Raw genomic sequence first — 24,238 nt, 5'->3', positions numbered from 1 at the left:
CAGCCGCCGATATTTTCTCCCCATCCACTAGACCTTGAGTGGTGGTCTGGACGCTAGTCATTCGGATGAGATGATAAACTGAGGTCCCGTGTGCAGCATGCACTTAGCGCATGTTAAAGAACCCACGGCAACGAAAGGGTTGTTCCTGGCAAAATTCTGTTGAAAAACCCACTGCGATCGGAAAAACAAATAAAACTGCATGCAGGAAAAAATACAAAAAAAAAAATTGGGTGGTGCTGTAGTGTAGCGACACGCTCTCCCTGGGGGAGAGCAGCCCGAATTTTACACAGAGAAATCTGTTGTGATAAAAAGAAATACAAAGACCAGCAGCATAACCCAACGTGCATAGTCAGGGCTTGAGTGCATGCTTATGCATTTGTGTACCTATCAGAGTGGATTCCTTCTGGCAGAATTCTCCCCAGAGGACAACACTCTCGTTGCCATGGGTTCTTTTTCAGGGCGCCAAGTACATGCTGCACACGGGGCACCCGGTTTTATCGTCTGGTCTGAAAGACTAGACGCTCAGTTTGATTTTCCTGTCAAACTCGGGAGAAAGGGCGAGAGCGGGATTGGAACCCACACCCCCCACGTACATTCTGTAATGGCAGCTGAGTATCTCAACCAGAAAATCAAAACAAATTTGTTCAGCACAGACCACAGCGTACTGCTACTGCTTACTACTGCTACTTCTGCTACTGATGCTACCACTACTAGTGCAACTACTTCTACATTTACCGCCACTACTACTACTAGTACTGTTAATGATAATGGATTGTTTTATAGCGCTCTGTCCAGAAAACTGCTCTGGGGGCTTTACAAAACACTTGATATTATACATAACATGTTATTGCATCAAAGTTAGATATGCATTCCAAAACATTCTTAGCAAACTACGCACACATACACACACACACACACATTGTAACACATGCACAATGAACAAGAGAGATATTTTAGAGTTATCTAATTACACATGAGAGGGAGGGAGAGGGGTAGAGAGAGAGAGAGAGAGAGAGAGAGACCTTTTTGTTTAGTAACAGAGGAGCCCACAAAGATGAAAAAGCAAAAAAAAAGAATTATTTTGCTGTTCAGTAAAACACATCAGACAACAGACAGACAGAGAGAGAGAGAGGTCTCGTTCAGAAACACATGATACAGAGGAAGGGAGGGAGAAAGAGACAGAGATCAAGGAACAGATTTTTTTTTTTTTTTTTTTTTTTTTTTTTTTTTGCTGTTCAGAAACACATCAAAGAGACGGAGAGAAAGGGCATGTAATTCAGAAACACACACGAGACACCAGAAGGCAGAGAATTGTTTTGCTCAGAAACCTCACAGAAAGACAGCGCAGACAGACAGACAGACAGACAGAGAAACGAAACGAAAGTTTAGTCAATAAGGCCACGGCCCCGTTTGAAGGGGTGATTACATATTTTGTAAGAATAGATTTACAAAAGAATGTAATTTTACAACATGTATGCTCAAAGCTCTATTCTGTTTTGCCAGTCATGAAACTCCGTCGTTTTAATGACTTATAGATAAGCATGGCAAGATTCGAAAAAAAACCCACCGTTATCATTTGTAGAAGACAGAAGTAATACGAACCGGAAATTACTTGGTCTGCTATAGTATCTCAGTGGAATATATATATTTGTCTCAAGCCATCTGATACAGGACAACCAGACAGATAGAGAGGAACTCAGAAAGGTCATGTAATTCAGAAACACATGAGACACCAGACGGTGAAGAGAGATTGAGAACGAACGAACGAACGAAATGTTATTTTACGAGGGTAAAGGAGTAAGCACAAAGTACTTGTTTACATCCAACCCTCTGGGCATAAATAATAATTGGAAGAAAAAAAAAAGCAACAAAGCAACAACAACAACAAAACAACAACAACAACAACAACAAAAGCGAGAGTCAATTCACAACACCAACGTCAAAATTGCATAAGCATGTGCAAACATAAACATAGAACTTATGTACAATACAATGTCGCGATAGATGAATAACAACGAGGACAATAGGGTAGGGGCGTGGTGGAGAGCGGAAGGAAGAATGGACAAGGGGAAGAGTAAAGAAGGTAGGGGAGGCTGACAACAGACATATAGCGACAGTGACAGTGGAGAGACAGAGAGAGAGAGAGAGAGTTTGTTGCTCAGTAACTGCTTGTTACAGTTACTGTTCCTCCGTCTTATATCAATTTCCCCCATCTTATTTCGGTCACAGAGTTCTCTGAGTATCCGAGAACGCCCCGCACAGCAGCTTCCTGGCTAATTCATTCGCGCTCACGCTGCCACACTGGCTCGCCAGCACGTTAGGCAAACACTCTCTCACCCTGTGACACACAGTTTGAGGGGAGGGGTTGGAAGGAGGGGGGGTATTAAGTGGTTAAAGAAAGATTTTGATGGAGAGAAAGATGTGTTTGTTTGTTTTTCGCTGCATGCTTGCAGTGTTGTGTAATGGACTGCTTTGGCGCCGTACTTAAAACGTTCAAACAGGCAGTGACACACACACACACATCATGAACAAGATATTAAGTTTGAATAAGGTAGTGTTCTTGTTAAAGTCATATCTTTTTTTTTTTTTTTTTTTTTTTTTCCAATGTGTTGATGTTGAAAACTTGTTTTGATGTCCGTGACTTTGTGTGTATGTGTGTGTGTGTGTATACGTGTGTGGGTGTGCGTCGAGCACATGTGCATGCATTATTTATTTGTTCATGCCTCTTGTACAATGTGTGTGTGTGTGTGTGCATGTTTGTGTGTATGTCACGCACTTGAATAATTCCTCTGAGTGCACATGCCTCGGTGAGTGTGTGTGCGTGTGTGTTTGTGTGTATGTCTGTGTGTGTGTCTGTGACAGAGAGAGAGAGTGGGCGTAAAAATTATTTTTTGGTGTCATATATTGTAGCATGTCAAACTGATGCAAACTAGGTTTAATGATATACATATCTTTAATGTGTACTTGCAGGTGTTTGTGTCTGCAAATTATGCTTTTGTTTCATCATTGTGCAAATTGTGTGTTTGTGCATTATCAATACATTTAATATTTATCACACAGAACGAGCCATTTGGAAACAAGCTGTTGAACGAAGCCTTTTTATCTCTGTAGTTATCTGTGTTTTATCCTTCAGGACACGCCTATACCCAGGTTATCTGTGTTTATATATCTCAAAGGACAAGGTGTGTCCACACTAATTATCTGCTTGTCGCTGTTTGTTACACATTGCTTTATCAGGTCAGCTAAATGTGGACCTCAGCTGACTCATTTGGGTGGTTACTGAGCCAAGTATGCTTTCCAGATAAGAAGTTGGTACAGTTACGGTCGTTGATCGTGGCCATTTAGATTAATGGATAGAATTGTATTTGATGATTTTACGTTTTGTTAGGGTCAGTTGTACTACTAGTTTGGGTGTGTTGGGTATTTGTACACATATGCACATGTGAAAGGAGTGTGTGTGTGTGTGTGTGTGTGTGTGTGTGTGTGTGTGTGTGTGTGTGTGCAGATGTGAATGGATGTGTATTAAAAAAAAAAAATAAAATAAAATAAAATAAAATAAAATAAAATCTCATATTGATAAACATGCACTCACACACACACACACACACACACACACACACACACACACACACACACACACACATTCCAGAATTGATACACATACAGTTGCCCCCCCCCCCCCCCCCCCCCCCCTTCAGTCTCTCTTTCTCTCTTTTCCCCTTCCTTCCTCTCCCCCATCGCCCTCTTTTTTTTTTTTTCTCCCGCCTTCTCTCTTCTCGCTGTCTTTCATTCTCTCAGTGAGAATTATTCTGATAATGGCTGTCTTTTTTTTATGATTTAGAAATAATAATAATAATAGTGGTAATAATGATAACAGCAGTATTTTATTATGTTGAGTTTAGTAAATGGTTTTGAAATAATAATAATAATGATGGTAATAATAATAATAATAATAATAACAACAGTCTGTATTTATAGTATGTAGTTCAGTGAACTGAATAAGCAGAAATACAGCAGGGGACATTTGTGACAGAATGAGATAGATAAATCTTCCTGTCAGCTGTGCTCTGGAGGAAACAGGACCTGTCTGTTCAAAAGCACACAGCTGTTTGCTTTTCCATGACGTGCAGAAAAGGAAATCATAAATTGAAGCCAGTGTTGTGTCCCCCCCCCCCTCCCCTCCACCCCATTTTTTTTTTGTTGATAAGTTTAATTTTCCACAGTTTCCATTTCTATGTGGCCTTTGTTTTGAGTAAGTTTGATTTTCCATAATCTCCAATTTCTACCTGGCCATTTTTCCCCTTCGTTTCTTTTACAACACTGCTAAGGCGGTGGATGGGGCTTTCCTTTTTTTTTTTCTTCTTCTCTCTTTCTTTCGCTTTTCTTTCTTTTTCCTTCTTATTTTATTTTATTTTTTGCCATTTTTTTGGCTTTGCGGCGGGGTTGCCGGATGGTGACAGCGAGTTGTGTTTGCAGCGCGGCAGAAAACCAGCAGCGTGGGCAGTAGTAGGGCGGTGTCTAGTCTGGTTACCCCCCCTGAGCGGAGTGGCCGCACCCGCTCTCGGATAGGCGTGTCCCAGTCCCAGCGTGAGTACACTGCCCCTTGGTTGGTCCACGGGGCTGCCCTCCCTCCCTCCCTCCCTCCCTTCCTCCCTTCGTTCACCCCCTCATTTTATGTTGTCTTTTTTGTTTTTTGTTTTTGTAATTGCCTGTGTATGGCCTTGTTTCTTTCTCTTTCTTGCCTGCATCTTCTTTTATTTTTTTTTAATTTTTTTTTTATAGGATTTCAGGATGGTGTGTATGTAGTCTCCATACTTTAACACCCTGTTCTTCTCTTCTTCATCTTTGCGTGCATGTCTGTCTTCACTGTTAGCAGGATGGTGTATATTCCCCTTTCTTCCCTCCTCCCCCCTGGCACTTTTTCCACTCCCTCTCTCTCTCCTTGCGTGCATGTATGTCCATCACTGATAGCAGGATGGTGTATATTCCCCTTTCTTCCCTCCTCCCCCCTGGCACTTTTTCCACTCCCTCTCTCTCTCCTTGCGTGCATGTATGTCCATCACTGATAGCAGGATGGTGTATATTCCCCTTTCTGCCCTCCTACCCCCTGGCACTTTTTCCACTCCCTCTCTCTCCTTGCGTGCATGTATGTCCATCACTGATAGCAGGAGGGTGTATATTCCCCTTTCTCCCCATTACTCCTGGCACTTTTTCCACCCCCTCTCTCTTCTTGCATGCATGTAATGCCCATCACTGATAGCAGGATGGTGTATATTCCCCTTTACCCCCATTCCCCCAGCCACTTTTTCCACTCCCTCTCTTCTTGAATGCATGTAATGTCCATCACTGATAGCAGGATGGTGTGTATTCCCCTTTCTTCCCTCCTACCCCCTGGCACTTTTTCCACTCCCTCTCTCTCTCCTTGCGTGCATGTATGTCCATCACTGATAGCAGGATGGTGTATATTCCCCTTTCTCCCCATTACCCCTGGCACTTTTTCCACCCCCTCTCTCTCCTTGCGTGCATGTATGTCCATGGCTGATAGCAGGATGGTGTATATTCCCCTTTCTTCTCCCCTACCCCTGACACTTTTTCCACTCCCTCTGTTCTTGCATGCATGTAAGTCCATTACTGATAGCAGGATGGTGTATATTCCCCCCCTCCCCCCCCCCCCCCCCCCGTCACTTTTTCCATTCTCTCTCTCTCTCCTTGGGTGCCTGTATGTCCATCACTGTTAGCAGGATGGTGCATATTCCCCTTTCTTCCCCCCTACCCCTGGCACTTTCTCCACTCCCTCTCCTTGCGTGCCTGTATGTCCATGGCTGATAGCAGGATGGTGTATATTCCCCTTTCTCTCTCCCCCCCCCCCCCCCCCACCCCCGCCACTTTTTCCATTCTCTCTCTCTCCTTGCGTGGCTGAATGTCTATGGCTGATAGCAGGATGGTGTATATTCCCCTTTCTTCCCCCTACCCCCTGGCACTTTTTCCACTCCCTCTCTTCTTGCATGCATGTAAGTCCATTACTGATAGCAGGATGGTGTATATTCCCCACCCCCACTTTTTCCATTCTCTCTCTCTTCTTGGATGCATGTATGTCCATGGCTGATAGCAGGATGGTGTGTATTCCCCCCACCTCCCCTGCCACTTTTTCCATTCTCTCTCTCTTCTTGGATGCATGTATGTCCATGGCTGATAGCAGGATGGTGTGTATCCCCTTTCTTCCCTCCCCCTGCCACTTTTTCCACTTCCTCTCTCTTTGAATGCATGTATGTCCATGGCTGATAGCAGGATGGTGCATATTCCCCTTTCTCTTCCCCCCCACCCCCCCACCCCCCGACCCCCCCACACACCCTCCCTGCCACTTTTTCCACTTCCTCTCTCTCTCTCTGAATGCATGTATGTCCATCACTCAGGATGGTGCATATTCCCCTCCCCCCCCCACCCTCCCCATTCCCCCCAACCTCCCTGTCTGCCCTTCTACTCCCTCCCTCCCTCCCTCCTTGCATGCATGTCTGTCCGTCACTGCTAATTTTTTTTTTTTTTTTTTTTTTAATTTCCGGGTGAGGTGGGAGGCCATTGTCAGCTTGCATGTATGTGTGTCCGTTACTGCTAACTTCTAGTTCTGGTGGGGGTGCCTCTTTGCCTGCATGTATAGTATGTAGACCTGTCACTGCTAACTTTTTTTTTTTTTTTTTTTTTTTTTGAAGGGGTGGGGGGATGAGGTGGGCCTCTTGTATGTCACTGCTAACTTCAGTTTTGGGGGGAGGGTGTGTGTGTGTGTGGTGGGGTGGGGGGGGGGGGGGTTCCTTGTGTGTATGTCTGTCACGACTGCTACTTTGGAGGGGGATTTGGGGGAATGGGGGGTGTACGTGGTATTGTTGGTGGAGGTGTTTCTTTTGCACTGGTCATTGTTCTTCAATGCATGTGCAGTAAGTATCATAAGATGAAAATATTAGAAAATGAAGAAAGGATAATTCATCAGTATCTTGATTTATTTTTTTTAATATGATATACAGTAAGTATGTAAGGTGGGTTTTTTTTTGTTTTTTTTTTGTTTTTGGGTTTGTTTGGGTTTTTTTGATTGAAGATAACGTACATGATTTTATTAAATTTTGATTTGAGTGATTGCAGTAAGTATGATATATTTAATAAAAAAAGAAAAAGAAAAAAGAAAGAAAAGAAAATAACTAGTGCATTATTATTTTTTTAACAGTTTATTTTTATCTTTTATTCTTTCATCTGTCATGAATCCTTGGTCTTTTGACACCTATGTATGAAGAATCTGAATAGTGTGAAATCCACTTTTGGAATGAATTTCTGGGAAGTGCCTAAGTGAATTCATATGACAGTGTGCTGCTGTTGTGTTTTTTGTTTGTTTGTTTGTTTGTTGTTTTTTTTTTGCAGTGTTCCTTATCAAAAAGAGGGGTTTACAACTGAGGCATGAAATGATAATTTCAAAGTTTTGACCGTCAGTTATTTTACACAGTGGGCAAAGCGATGATATATATATATATCATTTTCTTTTTTTCTTTTTCTTTTTTTTAACAGACCATAATACATTCACCTTAAGATTATTTTCTTTGGGTACCGCTTGCCCTCAGATTTCATTTGAAATATTGGGAAAAAAAAAAAAAAGAAAATTTTAAAAGTCTCTCAGAATTTTGACATGGGGGTCCAAATATTGTGGGGGTACAAATTTATAAGGGGCATTGTTTTGCATTGAACTGCATGTATGTAGACCGTGCTTGAAGCAGAATTTGAAAATTTGGGCATTTTGTGGCATGAATGGTGTGTAAACAGGGCAGTGATTTTTTTTTTCTTTAAGCTTGTTTAGAAATTGTATTAAAGTTATTTTGAAGGCATCCTGCGTTATGTGAAAAATGTTGATAAAAGAGAATTGTGGGCATTTCTCTTAGTAATTTTTGGTGTCTTTTTTTTCCCCCCAGACCTATTCAGTTTGTTTGCTTTTGTGTTATATAATATATTGGAATATGAAATATTCTTTTAATGAGAGCTGTGCCAGTTTTTCAGTCCACTGGTTTATAAGGAAATTCCCCCAAAAAACTCCACCACCACCCCCCCCTCTCTCTCGCTCTCTCTCTCTCTCTCACACACACACACACACACAGTGAGGTGGCAGCCCTTCACTGATGAGGATACTCGTCAACAGCAGTAAAGGGGTTAAGTTTTTTTTATCTGTACAGAAGGGCCAGCTGGTTAGGTACACGCCTAGTGTTGGTATAACTCTTTGTTACCTTGCTGTGTGTTCCTGACCTTCACAGGTACCCGCAGCTTTGGCAGAATGACTCCAGGTTTCAACAGCGGCATGCTTGTTTCACATCTCTCTCTCTCTCTCTTTTTATATATATATATATATATATATATATTTTTTTTTTAAACTATCTAGCCTTCATTGAAATGCCTTTCACTTTTTTTTTATTCTTTTTTTTAACCTCCTTCCTTTTCTCCTTCCTTCCTTCCTTCCTTCCAGCTTTTGCTTCAGTGTCTTTCCAGGTCAGTGAGTTACTGGCTGATGTCGTGCTGTATTTTTTTGGATCAGGATATTGAAGTGGCACCAGTACAAACGAAGATGTTTTAAATTTAAATCCAGAAACTGTTTTCCACAAAGTGTACCAAAGAAGCTCACCAAGACATCATGTGATGCAGATTTTTGTTCACGCAAACACTTCTATGTGTTCAAAGCTTGACACAAGGTTCTGTTGATGAGCTTTATCATAAAGGAAAACATTTAAGGATGCCCTTCCCTCTGCCTTTAAAAAAAAAAAACCCCAACTATTCAACGTTTTATCATGAAAGAAAATGTTTTCAAATAAGCGCTCCACCGCAACATTACGTGACACAGATTGTGCATCATCAGACATGCAAATGCTGCAACCGGTTCAAGCATGACAAAGTTCCTGGTTAATACTAGCCCCAGTCTCTCCTTTTTTAAAACTTTTTTTTTTTTTTCTTCTTCTGACCATTTGATGTTACAGTGAATCTTCCAGTCTGTGTCTCTTCTTTCAGTGCCACCTGGCTCTTTCTGTCCGAATCTCTCACAGTGATGCTTGCTTTTCTGTCACTGTCAGGCACCACCAAACAAGTGATGCATTTTGACCGGGAATTGGCCTTGTTGGTTATGCTCTCATCATGAGATTGTCTTATTTTTTAGTGCGTTTGCAACAACACTACTTGTGGCATGTGTCTGTGACATGGAGCATCTTGTGGTGATGTTGTTTTTTTATTTATTTTTTTTTTTTTGGGGGGGGGGGGTGTGTGTCTTGATATGTGTATTGTATGATAGATGTGTTTTAAGTGTCTGTCATGAGCCTGTTGATGTGTAATGCCCTATAATTAACAAGTCCCAAGGGACATTATGTGTCGTCTCTCCTAACAGCATGATCACAGCACATCATTAAAGAAAGGCTTTTTTTATGTAATTAAATGTTATTTTAATAACATGGTTATATATTCAGATATCAAAGTACTTTTTTTTTTTTTTGTACCAGTTGCTTGTGGATGTCGTAGACTTTTAAAAATATTTTCCATTAATTTTTATGACTAGTTATCTGGTGACTGTTGTATACCCAGCAAGGTGTGAGTGATCTGAAACTGAAGCCTGGTTGTGTCTTGTGTAGATAAAACCCAGCTGATTCAGTGACTTCTGTCCCCTCCTTTCCTGTTGTATTCCTTCATATTGTCTTCCCCTCTTTTTTTTCTCTTTTTTTTCTCTCTATGTTTTGTCAGCACTGTGGATAGTTTCAGTTGGTGAAACGTAGCGTCAGTGGACATCATTTTGCTCTGTGCACAGCTTCACTGTTTTTGAAATCTGTGAACTTTGTACAGAAGATGTTATTCCCATGAAGTTGATTCATCCCCCCTGTACCCCCCCCACTTCCCTACACCCACTTCCACCCCCAATGGAATAATGACATTTAAATGCAGCATTACTTATGCGATGGGGGGGGGGGGGGGGGGGGGGGGAGAGCAACTGTTTCTCAGAATCAGCCCCATTTTGGCCCATAGTCTCACACCAATATTGGTTGATCTTAGAACTGGCATCACATTCACAGTTTGGCCAAACGGATGATAAAAGTTTGGTGTTTACCAACGTTTTGCTCAGTTTGTGCATGGACTATAGTGTCAATGTTATGGAAATGTGATGATTTTGAGTCCTGTATATTTGAGGATGCGCAGCCTGGCATGTCCACTGTGTGTTGGTGTCATTATCTGGCACTCTTTTTTTTTTTTCCTTTCTTTTTCTTTTTCTTTTCTTTTTTTGGTTTGTAATGATGGTGGAAGTGGATGCATGTACTTTCCGTCCTAAGGACAACTTTGCTGCTGTTGTGTTATGGGGATATGTTCAGTTCCAAATCCAGTTTCAAAAGTGTTCATGTCTACCATTAAGATGAAAAAGAAGGAAAAGAATGTGGATTCTTAATTTTACAGGGTTTTTTTTGTTTTGTTTTGTTTTGTGATATCACTTATGTCTATAGTTTTGAGGGTGAAATGTTTAGCCAGTTGATTTTTATTTTGTTCTTTATATATATATATATATATATATATATATATATATATATATATATATATAAAGGCTCAGGCTAGAGAACTGAACTTGTTTTTCTCATCTCTTTTTTGGGGAAGGGGGGAGGGGTCAGGCGGAAAATGATTGCAATTCAAATGCATATATATGTGTGTGCATTCATATGTTTTTTGTGCCTTGCAAGAATAGTGGAGCCTACATATAGATCACTTTGACGCTGATGATTATATAGTCATTACTGTAGAGGCCAGAATTATATCAGCTTTTGAAGCAGTTATATTATGGATGGCTTTTGCTGTGGTTGACTAGTAGTTTGTGTGTGTGTGTGTGTGTGTGTGTGTGTGTGCACCTTGTGTGTAAACTGCTGCTTTGTGACCCCATAATCTGTAGCATGGTGTTCTTTGTGGTTGTAGTGCAGTCTGCTGTCTTGCCTTGACTCCCAGTGTTGTATTGAAATGTATTTCACGTTTGGTTGGTATAATACATCATTCAGTATTCAGTAGATAATGATGCTTGCGCTCGTCATGTAATGGATGTTGATGACGATGATGTATTTTGTTGTTGATGGTAGATGGATTTTTTTTTTTTTTTTTTTTTTCTGTCGTAGGTGATAACTGATGTACTTTGATTCTCTGTCTCTGTCTCTGTCTCTCTGTCTCTCTGTCTCTCTCTCTCTCTCTCTCTCTCTCTCTCTCAAATGTTTCTGTTGCTACTTGATTGTAAATCCTCTTTATTATTTGTCTCAGCTCTTATTGACGATTGGATTGAGTACTTTACATAATGAATTACAAGGACTTGAATGATATAACTTTTATTGTATTTTATAACTTCTTTGAAACACAACATATTTCTCTGTTAGAAAGTTCAGATAGCTTACACCAAGGAGAGCATGCCATCACTTTTTCCTCTCTGTGTATAAATATCTGTTTGTGTATCTAAAGAGGGCCTGTCTACAGAAATTACCCAATGAGATAAAAAATAAGGAGAAAGGATAATGGAGAATGCATATTATGATAATGTTTTGACAAGAACAATAATTAATATTTGAATTGAAAGCGTACACTGTCTCATAATGAATGGCTTGAGAAAAAAAATATGAATTAAAGTTCTTTTTGAACTATTTAAAAAACAACAACAACCTACTTAGTCCATTTAAGTGTCCGACTATGCTGCATTACAAGGTAAGATTGTTTCAAGCACAGAAGAAAAAAAAAGAAACAAGAAAAGAAAATAGGCTGAAAAGTATCAGTGTATTATGCTAACATAGTGTCATGTGAACAGTTTCTGTTCTCAGCAACCTTATTCCTTCATTTCCCATTGTGTGTCATGTTACTTTCATTGATTATTCTGTTGTCAAGTTTTTTGTTACAATACATTCATTTATATCAGTTGCTAAATGAAAAAAGAATTGATTGAAAAAAAAACACAAGTGAACAGTGATATCACATGAACAGTATATGTCGCCCAACAGCCTTATTCCTGTATTTTCCATGTGTGTCGTATTAATTTCATTTATTCTGTTGTTGTGTTTTGTTACAATATGTCCATTTACCTCAATTATGAACTGAGTGCAATAATAATAATAATAATAAAATAATGATAATGATTCTTGTGTACAGCCGGCAGCCGGTCGACATCGCCGTCCTCCAGAGGGAGCTACCTGACCCACACGCATTCGGGCCGTGACCCCATGACCCCCAAGGGCAAGCGCAAGTCGGGCATCCCACGATCTCAGGGAGCGAGTCGAGAGGCCAGTCCCAACAGACACACCGGCTACGGTACAGTGGGTGCGTGGTTCTCTTCAGTGATTTTTAAAAAATTTTTTTTTTTTATCTTCTTTTTTTTGTTGTTGTTGATTTAGTTTTTGTTAGAATTGCAGCAGCGGTGGCAGACTTTGCCAAAAAACCAAACCAACCAACCAATCAGCTACAAAAAAAATAAATAAATAAAATAAAATAAACGGTCATTCAATATGTCACTTCCATTTTTAAAAATTTTAGATAAAAAAAACAAAACAACCAACCAACCAAACAAACAAAAAAACAAACTTATTTGGAGCACAGATTGCAGGAACGAAGATGGCTTACTGATGGTATTATCACAAGAAGGGGTCTAACTCTGGAGGGCTGAAAATTCTCTTTGGGGATCTGGAGTGGTGTAGCTCTTCGACCAGTTTCTCCGGGTTTTTTTTATTTTTTTTTTTAAAAAAAAATTTTTTACCTGATTGTTCTGGATATTGATTTGTGACTTGAAACTTTCTACTGTTTTTGTTTGTTTGGGGGGTTTTTTGTTTGTTTTTCTCAACACTAAAGGGGTTAAACTGGACGATAAAGACGTATTGTTGATAGTAGTAGTAGTAGCAGCAGTAAGTACCTGATTTAAGTACAGCAAAACAAAAACAAAACAACAACAAAAATCATCATTTTGCAGTGAAAAGTATTGCATCAAGATTTTTCCCCTCCTTTATTTTGCTTTCTTTTGGTATTAAGACATCAGCCACTCCCACACATTTGAAAGTCCAAGGCTAAAACTTTATCAACCACCACTAATGGTCAGTCCTATCCATTTGAAAATCAACTTTATTGACCACTAACAGTCAATCCCACACATTTGAAAGTCTAAGGCTTTATCATCTACTAACAGTCAATCCTATTCACTTGAAAGTCAACTTTATCAACCACTAACAGTCCATCCCATCCATGTGAAAAGTCCACTATTTAACCGTTAATAGTCAATCCCATCATTTGAAAGTCCTTTTTATCAACCATTGTCAGTCAGCCTCATCCTTGGTAAGTCTGCTTTATCATCCATTATCAGTCACTCCCACCCAGGTGAACGTCCACTTTATTAACCATTAACTGTCAGTTCCACCCATGTGAATATCCACTTTATCAACCAATACCGGTCAATTTCATCCATTTGAAGTCCACTTTATCAACCACTAACAGTCCCACCCATGTGAAAGTCCCACTTTATCAACCACTATTAGTCAGTCCCATTAACCCTTTCGCTGCCAGGAAAATAAGATTTAAGTGAAATCTATTTGCCAGGGTTTTTTCACAAAAAACGGGTATAAATTTTCAATGAATTCTGTGCTCTTTGTTATTGGAGAAAGACCCATACAAGTATATATTTTCTGAAAGGGAAATGAATAAAGAATACAAAAGACATGATGTTTTCCCATTTTATATATTTTTAGTGACATGCTGTTGTTTTGAAATCAGTGTTTTGTTTTTTGTCACATTTTCAACTTGTTCATTACAAACATTAGTCAGGTAATTTGCACTAAAATATCATATTTTCTGGACAAATGGATGTCTGCACACACAAAATCATACTAGAACAACCACAATATAAAAAAAAAACAACTGAAAAAGAAATAGATACATAATGAATTGACTTTTGCAAGTGATAATATGGATGTGAGGCCACGCCCCCTCAGTCTCCACCCCCTCTTCACCCCTCTCACACGGTCACTTTATCCAGTTCTCATCAGACCGCGTTGGCTGAGTGCCAAGAAAATAGCCCACACCATGGCCTGCTAAAAATTTGGTGACTTCTGTCGTCCGCTAGAGCTGAACAGCCGGCATCGCTCACTGACAGTTGTATCTTGGCCACTCTCTTGATTGCTCCCTTTATTTTCTATCAAATCGTCCTATAAATGTTCACCACTGTCTTCTCCTTCGAATGTATGCTTCAATTCTTTCTGAGCATCAGCTAAAGAAAGTAATCTTGGCTGATTTAGTTCGCCACAATCACATGTCTTGAGCACGGAGTCAGTCCGACATTTTGTTGAGCGAGCGAGGAGAGGAGCCAGGCAAAGACTGCGGCCAGTAACCCAACCAAAACGTTCAAATAAAGGACTGCCTTATGACGCAGATGGTGTTTCTAGCTATGAATAGAATCTAGAAAGATTCCCCAAGCTAAAGCTACCAGCATTTTTGTCAACGAACTGAATGCAAAGTAGGTAAAAGTCAGAATATTTTGATCTCGTCATTATGGCAGCGAAGCGTACATGCTTTCCATGATGAGTTATCTCGTCATATAGGCAGCCTAGGGGTTAATATGAAAGTCCACTATATCAACCACAAACAGTCATTCCCATCCACATGAAAGTCCACTTTATCAACCATTAACAGTCAGTCCCACCGGAGATTAGAAAAGAGAGATAAACCACTTGCAGAAATTGCTGAAGCCAGGCAGCCTGCGCCGCGACACGCATTCATTATTCATGAGCTGCCTTTGCCCCGCCCAAACTAAAGGAAAGCGTCAGTCGAACGCAGTCTCCTGAGTGATTTTATAATTTGGATTACACCTTTTTTCCCTTTTCTGTTTGCTTCATCCCACGCAGATGTCAAACTCAATTTTGTTGTGAATAACATTCCTGAATATTTATATGTATTGGTTACTTTTATTTCCCTATCACCACAGCACCATTTTTCACGAGTCGAAAGATGACCTCCATTGCGGAAAACTATAATATTGGTCTTATCGAGATTCACTGTTTGTTGTAGTCTGTCTGTTTCTTGCTTAAGGGCATTTAATTGATTTTGTAACCCTATGGGTGTGTCAGACAAGAGAACAACATCATCAGCAAATAGCATTAAGAGCAAATCTGTTGCGCCAGGTATCGTTCGTATATATATGAATTATATATATGATATAGATAGATTTAGATTTACGTACTGATTGATCTATATGAAATTATGTATGTATGTATTCATGTATGCATGTATGTATGTATAGACAAATGTTAGAAGAGAGACAGAGCTGCATATGTGTTTTATGTTTTGATATATATATATATATATATATTTTTTTTTTTAAGAAATGGTGATGTAAACCAGAAAGTGTGAAGAAAAAGTAGCGTTACGAAAACGCAGTTCAATAATTTATAACTGTCTCACTCATGTGCAACATTGTGCTGGTGGGCGGGGTGGGGGGGGGGGGGAGTTGGTGGTGGGGGGAGCTGCTTTATTTTCTTTTTATATTATCTACATTCAAGCAGATGCAAACGTGCTAAAAACCAAGCAAAAATGAATCAGTTTTCATTGTATACAGCGAATCTTACTACACGTGGGAAATTCCAGGCATAACTTAACTTTCGCTTTACTGCAGCTGAACCGTCAGAACCGACCAGTTTCCTTCAGGTGGGGAAGGAGAGGGTGATTTACCCCCACCCTTCCGCACTGCGTGTGTGCCCCAAAACGGCTTCAGCACTGTTATAGACAGTAAGAAGGGGCCTGCCGCAAGTGGTTTATCTCTCTTTTCTAATCTCCGGTCCCACCCATGTGAAAGTCCACTTTATCAACCATTAACAATCAATCCCGTCCATGTGAAAGTCCACTTTATCAACCATTAACAATCAATCCCGTCCATGTGAAAGTCCACTTTATCAACCATTAACAATCAATCCCATCCATGTGAAAGTCCACTTTATTAACCATTAACAATCAATCCCATCCATGTGAAAGTCCACTTTATCAACCATTAACAGTCAGTCCCGCCCATGTGAAAGTCCAAGGCCTTAACCACTAACAGTCAATCCCATCCATGTGAAAGTCCAGTGCCTTAACCACTAACAGTCAATCCCACCCATGTGAAAGTCCAAGGCCTTAACCACTAACAGTCAATCCCACCCATGTGAAAGTCCACTTTATCAACCATTAACAGTCAGTCCCGCCCATGTGAAAGTCCAAGGCCTTAACCACTAACAGTCAATCCCACCCATGTGAAAGTCCAAGGCCTTAACCACTAACAGTCAATCCCATCCATGTGAAAGTCCAAGGCCTTTAGCACTAACAGTCAATCCCATTCACATGAAATTCCAAGGTCTTAACCACTAACAGTCAATCCCATCATGAAAGTCCAAGGTCTTAACCACTAACAGTTAATCCCATCCACATGAAAGTCCAAGGTCTTAACCACTAACAGTTAATCCCATCCACTTGAAAGTCCAAGGTCTTAACCACTAACAATTAATCCCATCCACATGAAAGTCCAAGGTCTTAACCACTAACAGTCAATCCCATCCACATGAAAGTCCAAGGTCTTAACCACTAACAATCAATCCCACCCTTGTGAAAGTCCAAGGCCTTAACCACCAACAATCAATCCCACCCTTGTGAAAGTCCAAGGCCTTAACCACCAACAATCAATCCCACCCTTGTGAAAGTCCAAGGCCTTAACCACCAACAGTCAGTCCCACCCATGTTAAAGTCCAAGGCCTTAACCACCAACAGTCAATCCCACCCATGTGAAAGTCCAAGGCCTTAACCACCAGCAATCAATCCCACCCTTGTGAAAGTACAAGGCCTTAACCACCAACAATCAATCCCATCCTTATGAAAGTACAAGGCCTTAACCACCAGCAATCAATCCCACCCTTGTGAAAGTAAAAGGCCTTAACCACCAACAATCAATCCCAGCCTTGAGAAAACCCAAGGCATCAGTTTAACCCCTGGGCCTGTTGCGTCCTTGGTGTTTCAGGCCGGGAAAGGCGGCTGAGTGGCAGCAAGTCCCACACGGGGCCGGGGCTGATGTCCCAGCGAGTGCTGCGTCACGGCTCTGATGTGGAGGACGCCCTGCACGACGCCCTGGTGAGTGAGGTGTGATGTTGTCGTCACTGGTGCGTTGACCACAGCACGCTTCTTAGCGTCTTTGCCGCAGTGTTTAAGAGGCTTATCTGCCGATTAAGTGTCCATGACGGTCAAGGATCAGATCCTGTTCGGGTGTCTTATACTGTACCATGTCAGAACTGATGCAAACCAGGCCTATCTGTTTGCTCCTCTTGGTCAAAATTTCGCAGCAACTTCGTGATAAGATGTCTCACTATTAATTCGCTGCCTGCTAGCCAATGAAATGAATGCCCTTTCTGGCTTCAGCCATTCACGATGGCCACCATTTTTCAGACAAGTAACGTTATATAAGTAACATTATCTTCTTTCTCTGTCTTTGCCAGCCCTTTATGCATTTGAAATGTTGATTTCATGCATGTTTGTTGTTTGTTGTTTGCTTACAGGGATGTTTTCGTCTCAGAATTCATATATTTTACATCGTTTGATTACACTCTGTTTTCACCCTTTCTTCCAAGTTTGACTGGTGGAAAATCGGACTGAGCATCATGTCATTAAGATGAGTCAATATGCCGAGGTCCCATGCACAGCACGCTCTTGGTGCACTGAAAAGGAACCCATGGCAACATATGTGTGGCAAAATTATGCAGAAGACATCCACTCTGATAGGCATGCAAATACATGTGCACGCACTCGAGTCCTGGCTTTTTGACTCATTTGTGTAAACAAAGTGAGTCTATGTTTTAACCCGGTGTTTGGTTGTCTGTGTGTGTGTGTGTGTGTGTGTCCGTAGTAAACTTTAACATTGACATTGCAAATACTTTGTCAGTTGACACCAAATTTGGCATAAAAATAGGAAAAATTAAGTTCTTTCCAGTCATCTTGTTTAAAACAATATTGCACCTCTGGGATGGGCACAACAATTTTTTTTTAAAAAGCCTAATTATATGCAAACTGCATTTACTGTTATATTTATATTCTTTGTATTCTCTAAACTTGGCACTTTGACCTCTTATTCTGACCCAACAACAAGAGGAGTCATTATTATCATTTTTTGTTCAAACAGGAACTTCTTTTGCTAAGCATGGAATTTTTATTTATTTTGCAAACATTTTGGTGCAGATAGTAAAAAAAGGGAAATTACTCTGTAATTAATGCTAGGGGACTTAATTTATCACAAGTGAGTCTTGAAGGCCTTGCCTCTCTTGTTATTTATTTATTTTTTGTTTTCTTTTTTGTTTGGTTTTTTTTTTTTGCTTGTTTGTTTTCTTGTAATGCCATTCATTGAATCAGGCTCAAAAGAGTCAACTGCAGAATTTTTTTTTGTTTGTTTTCCTTTCCAGTCCCGACCGACCAGGAAGCGATTCGACGTGTACGACTCCGACGATGCGGCCAGCGAAACCTCCAGTGTGTGTTCAGAGCGTTCCTACACCTCCTACAGCGGCCGCACCTCCGAAGTGAGTGAAGGGGGGGGGGGGAAAGGGGGGTGGAGGTGGGGGTTGTTGTGGGCGTGGCATGAATTGTTCCCTTTTTCTGTCTGGCTGCGGGCTTTTCGGATTTGTTTTTCTGTAGTCAGTGACGAGAATAGGTGGTGTAAAATCGAAGGTATCTTTAAGATGAAGATACAGTATGTTCTTCTTCTTCTTCTTCTGCGTTCGATGTTTTGGCTGCGTCAGACGGTCACCCCCGTCGCCACGATGTAGCCCACGGTCTTCTCCAGGTCGTGGCGGTCTCCCCAAAGCTGCGCCTGTAGCTCCGTGCCCCCTGGCCAGGTTTGACGCCGTAGAGCTTCATGGGTTGGGCAGTGTTGGAGGATGTGTTCAGGGGTCTGGGGTCCAGTGCCACATGGACACTCATCAGTGTGGGCGATCTTCATCCGGTGAAGGTGACTCAGGGAGGTGGAGATGGGGGTTGTTGTGGGCGTGGCATGAATTGTTCCCTTTTTCTGTCTGGCTGCGGGCTTTTCTGATTTGTTTTTCTGTAGTTAATGACGAGAATAGGTGGTGTAAAATCGAAGGTATCTTTAAGACGAAGATAAAGTTTATGTTCATCTTTAGGTACCTTTGATTTTACACCACCTGTTGTTTTTGACTTCATTTGGAAAGTCCAGCAGTCATCATTTCTTTCATTTACTTTTTCTGTAGATATCATCAGGAAAGGCATGTCGTTGGTGATGTGAAACATTCACAGATTTTTTTTTAGAGTCTTTAGGCTGTTGAACTTAGAGAATAGAGCATATTAGCCTGTATGCTCCACAGAATTGACAGAATGCAGCGTTCTTGCAGTCATGGAAGTCTAGAAAAATCTGAGAAAAATAAGACAGCCATTTCCATGGACAGGGAAAGTATTAGGAAAATATGTTTTGCCCTTCGGGGTTTATAAAATCAAGTTTTAGATGTTTGTAAAATCTTGTTTTAGGTTTTGATAGAAATATGTTTGAAATGGATGTTATGATTTTAAATCAGGTTTTAGATGTTCGTAAAATTGAGTTTGAAATGGATATTTATAAAATCAAGTTTAGAAAAAAAAAAGTAATGAATCAAGTTTTAGATGTTCATAAAATGAAGTTTAAAATGGAAATCTATTAAATGAAAATTGAAATTGATACTAAAAATATCAAGTTTTGGATGTTTGTAAAAATGGGTGTTTGGTGTTTATGTTTACTTATCAGGTCAAATTTAGTATAAAATGGCTGCTTTTAAAGTCTTTTCCTCTTGTTTTAGTACTTTATTATTGACTCACTTGTGTAAACTAAGTGAGTCTATGTTTTAACCCGGTGTTCGGTTGTCTGTGTGTGTGTGTGTGTCCGCATGTCTGTATGTCTGTGTGTCCGTGGTAAACTTTAACATTGACATTTTCTCAGCAAATACTTTGTCAGTTGACACCAAATTAGGCATAAAAATAGGAAAAATTCAGTTCTTTCCAGTCATCTTGTCTAAAACAATATTGCACCTCTGGGATGGGCACAGAAAAATAAAAAAAGAAGCCTAATTATATGCAAACTGCATTTACTGTTATATTATATTTGTATTTTTTGTATTCTCTAAACTTGGCACTTTGACCTCTTATTCTGACACAACAACAAGAGGAGTCATTATTATCATTTTTTGTTCAAACAGGAACTTCTTTTGCTAAGCATGGAATTTTTACTTATTTTGCAAACGTTTTGGTGCAGATTGTAAAAAAGGGAAATTACTCTGTAATTAATGCTAGGGGACTTAATTTATCACAAGTGAGTCTTGAAGGCCTTGCCTCTCTTGTTTTTCTTTGTTTTCAGTTTCTGAATGGTTCAGACATCTTTGGACATAGCAAAATTTTAGTGGGTTATTTTTAGATCAGTTGTGTAAAAGTACTTTGATATATTTCTTTCTTTTTTTTCTTGAATGGTTCAATCATCATTGGATTTTGCTAAATTTTAATGGGCAGTTTTTGAATCATTTCCTCTTGTAAACATACTTTTATTTATTTATTTATTTTTCCCCTCCTCTGAATGGTTCAGACATCTTCGGACATTGCAGAAGGTCGTTGCAAGGTATTGTGGGACATGGTGCACGTTGATACAGTATGCGTGTTGGTTCCTCCCCCCTGCCCCCTGCCCCCTCCCCCCAGACCCTCCATCTACTTTCTCATTGTCGGTAGCCAGCAGTTTTGCTTGTGTAGTTTGTGTTTTGCTGCGATCATTCATCTTTGCCATCAGTTCTGTGAAAAGATGTTTTGATTAATTGCTTATTTATCAGTGGTTTGCTGCAATCATTTTATTATCTTTTTTTTTTTTTTTTTTTTGATTTTTATTATATTTTGATTGGTTACTGACAATGGTTGTTTTTTTTTTTTTCCCCTTAGTTTACTTGCTTGTTATGTGCCTTACTGTTTATATCCGCCCTTTGTTTGTATGTAGGTAATTGTTTTTTTAATTCAGTTGTATTCACGCACTTTCCTTGTATGGTAGTTTTTATGTTCATCAGCCACACTGTTTTGAAAGTTTATCAGATTTGTAAAGCGAAGTGTGCACATGGTTTTGATGTTTTGAAAGTGTGATTGGAATGAGAAAGAGCATCAGAGTGTTTGTTTGCACGTTGTTGTTTTTTGGCCCTCATATCGTTATTGGAGTATGGATGCTTGCTTATTTATTTATCTGTCTTTGTTTCGAGTGAAAGTTTTTAGTCTGTCTTTTCTTGTTTGTAGTATTGGTTTAAGGTAGGGTTGCTGTTGTTTTTTTGTTGTTGTTTTTTTAATTCGGTAATTTGTGTTTTTTTTGCGTAGTGTGCGGAGGTTATTTTTGTATCTGTTTGCTAGAGAAGGATGAATAAGTAGTAGTTTAGTTCTAGTTTTTTTTGTTCTAGTTTCCTTTTCTTGTTTGTATGTTTTGTGTTTGAGAAAGATAAGAAATTAATATTGATTTGACTGAAAAAATCTCTTATTCATCTCTCTTTCTCTCTCTCTCGCTGTCTTGATTGCCATATAAATATTGTATATTTATTCGATTATTGCGAGCATACTAATAATGCATATTCCACAATCGGCACAACTATGAAACATGGCCAGTCTGTAACTCAAGCGAATTGTTTTTGAAAAATTATAAAACCATATGAATTTGGGTGGAGGAATGTCCACAAAAAACAACAGCAACAAACAAAACAAAAATCAATCAACCAGAAAAATACAACCAGACAATCTCTGCATTTGTTGCTTAGCACACAGGTGGAATGGAACAGTGGCAGCTGTCTTGGTGTGCCGAAACCGTTAACCTCTGGTGTTGGACCTAGTTGAACCTAAAAAAAATTTTTTTTTAAAGTTTTGATGAGAATGTGCAGCGCTAGAGGGACTCGCTGAAGGAAGTCAGAGACTCCTAAGAGAGATGGTAGGAGTCCCCAGGAGCTCCAGTGTTTTAACTGATCAGAAGGCCCGGGTATTCATTTCAGACTGACTGTGATTACAGTGAGTGGGTGGATAGCAACAGCTGTTAAACATCGTTTTTTTTTCTGTGTGTCTCACTGAGATTACAGTCAGTAGGTGGATAACAACAGCTGTTAAACATCGTTTTTTTCTCTATGTGTCTCACTGAGATTAGTCAGTGGGTGGATAACAACAGCTGTTAAACATCGTTTTTTTCTCTATGTGTCTCACTGAGATTACAGTCAGTAGGTGGATAACAACAGCTGTAAAACATCGGGTTTTTTTCTCTATGTGTCTCACTGAGATTACAGTCAGTAGGTGGATAACAACAGCTGTTAAACATCAGGGTTTTTTCTCTATGTGTCTCACTGAGATTACAGTCAGTAGGTGGATAACAACAGCTGTTCAACATCGGTTTTTTTTCTCTATGTGTCTCACTGAGATTACAGTCAGTGGGTGGATAACAACAGCTGTTAAACATCGGTTTTTTTTTCTCTATGTGTCTCACTCAGATTACAGTCAGTAGGTGGATAACAACAGCTGTAAAACATTGTTTTTTTCTCTGTGTGTCTCACTGAGATTACAGTCAGTGGGTGGATAACAACAGCTGTAAAACATTGTTTTTTTCTCTATGTGTCTCACTGAGATTACAGTCAGTAGGTGGATAACAACAGCTGTAAAACATTGTTTTTTTCTCTGTGTGTCTCACTGAGATTACAGTCAGTGGGTGGATAACAACAGCTGTTAAACATCGGTTTTTTTGTCTATGTGTCTCACTGAGATTACAGTCAGTAGGTGGATAACAACAGCTGTTAAACATCGTTTTTTTGTCTATGTGTCTCACTGAGATTACAGTCAGTAGGTGGATAACAACAGCTGTTAAACATCGTTTTTTTCTCTATGTGTCTCACTGAGATTACAGTCAGTAGGTGGATAACAACAGCTGTTAAACATAATTTTTTTCTCTGTGTGTCTCACTGTGATTACAGTCAGTAGGTGGATAACAACAGCTGTTAAACATCGTTTTTTTCTCTCTGTGTGTCTCACTGAGATTACAGTCAGCGGGTGGATAACAACAGCTGTTAAACATCGTTTTTTTCTCTATGTGTCTCACTGAGATTAGTCAGTAGGTGGATAACAACAGCTGTTAAACATCGTTTTTTTTCTCTGTGTGTCTCACTGAGATTACAGTCAGTGGGTGCATAGCAACAGCTGTAAAACATCGGGTTTTTTCCCTGTGTGTCTCACTGTGATGACAGTGACTGGGTGGATATCAACAGCTGTAAAACATCATTTTTATTCTCTGTGTGTCTCAGGACATGTCAGAGATCATCGCCTTGCTGGGAAGCGGGTCCTACACAGAACGGAAAGACGGACTCATCTCTTTACAACACCTGCTACGCTCCAGTCGATACCTCAGGTAAGTGTGCAGGTGGCCCAGTGGTAATGCATCCCAGAGAAGTTTCAGTTGCTCAAGGAGGTGTCACTGCGTTCGTAAAAATCCATATACGCTACACCACATCTGCTAGGCAGATGCCTGACCAGCAGCATAGCCCAACATTCTCAGTCAAGCTTTGAGTATATGCATATGTATTTGTCTACCGATGAGTGGATTTCTTCTACACAATTTTGCCAGAGGACAACACTTTTGTTGCCATGGGTTCTTTTTCATTGTGCCAAGTGCTTGGTGCACACAGGACCTAGGTTTATCACATCATCCAATGACAACACGCCCAGTTTGCTTTTCCAGTTAAACTTGGGAGAAAGGGTGAGAGCGGGATTTGAACCCACACCCTCACGGACTCTGTGTTGGCAGGTGAGCGTCTTCACCATTCTGCCACCTTCCTCTTGTCCCAGAGAATCTTGAGCTTGCAGGATCGAGCCCCATGCTTGCCAGAATTTCTCCCCCTTCACTTGGAATTTGAGTGGTGGTCTGGACGCTAGTCATTTGGATGAGATGATAACCTGAGGTCCTGTGCTCAGCATGCACTTATCGCACATAAAAGAAACCATGGCAAAAAGATTGTTGTCTCTGGCAGAATTTTGTAGTAAAATATAATCTGATATACTTTGTGTGCATGGCTGAAGCCTGACTGAACAACACAGGAAATGATTGAAGGGTCTGAAGCGTGACTGAATGACACAGGAAGTGATTGAAGGGTCTGAAGCCTGACTGAACAACACAGGAAATGATTGAAGGGTCTGAAGCCTGTCTGAATGACAC

General features: G+C 40.2%; 1 protein-coding gene across 11 annotated transcripts in view; it reads left to right on the top strand.

Annotated features, from left to right (window-relative positions):
* LOC143276500 (CLIP-associating protein 1-A-like) overlaps window positions 1-24,238 on the top strand; it is a 238,099-nt gene that overhangs the window by 159,437 nt on the left and 54,424 nt on the right. For 7 of the 11 annotated variants that reach the window (XM_076581028.1, XM_076581027.1, XM_076581024.1 and 4 more), the window contains 6 exons: window positions 4,477-4,587; window positions 8,283-8,312; window positions 12,163-12,330; window positions 17,033-17,142; window positions 18,462-18,575; window positions 23,331-23,434. In XM_076581028.1, coding sequence (XP_076437143.1) covers window positions 4,477-4,587; window positions 8,283-8,312; window positions 12,163-12,330; window positions 17,033-17,142; window positions 18,462-18,575; window positions 23,331-23,434 — 637 coding nt within the window. The remainder of the gene's footprint in view (window positions 1-4,476; window positions 4,588-8,282; window positions 8,313-12,162; window positions 12,331-17,032; window positions 17,143-18,461; window positions 18,576-23,330; window positions 23,435-24,238) is intronic. The other 4 variants (XM_076581029.1, XM_076581026.1, XM_076581031.1 and 1 more) reach the window with 2 other exon arrangements.

This window comes from Babylonia areolata, chromosome 32 (genome assembly GCF_041734735.1).
Source record: "Babylonia areolata isolate BAREFJ2019XMU chromosome 32, ASM4173473v1, whole genome shotgun sequence".
Classification (NCBI taxonomy): Eukaryota; Metazoa; Mollusca; class Gastropoda; order Neogastropoda; family Buccinidae; genus Babylonia; species Babylonia areolata.
Note: the sequence above shows the minus strand (reverse complement) of the source record. Positions and strands in the feature narration are given on the sequence as shown.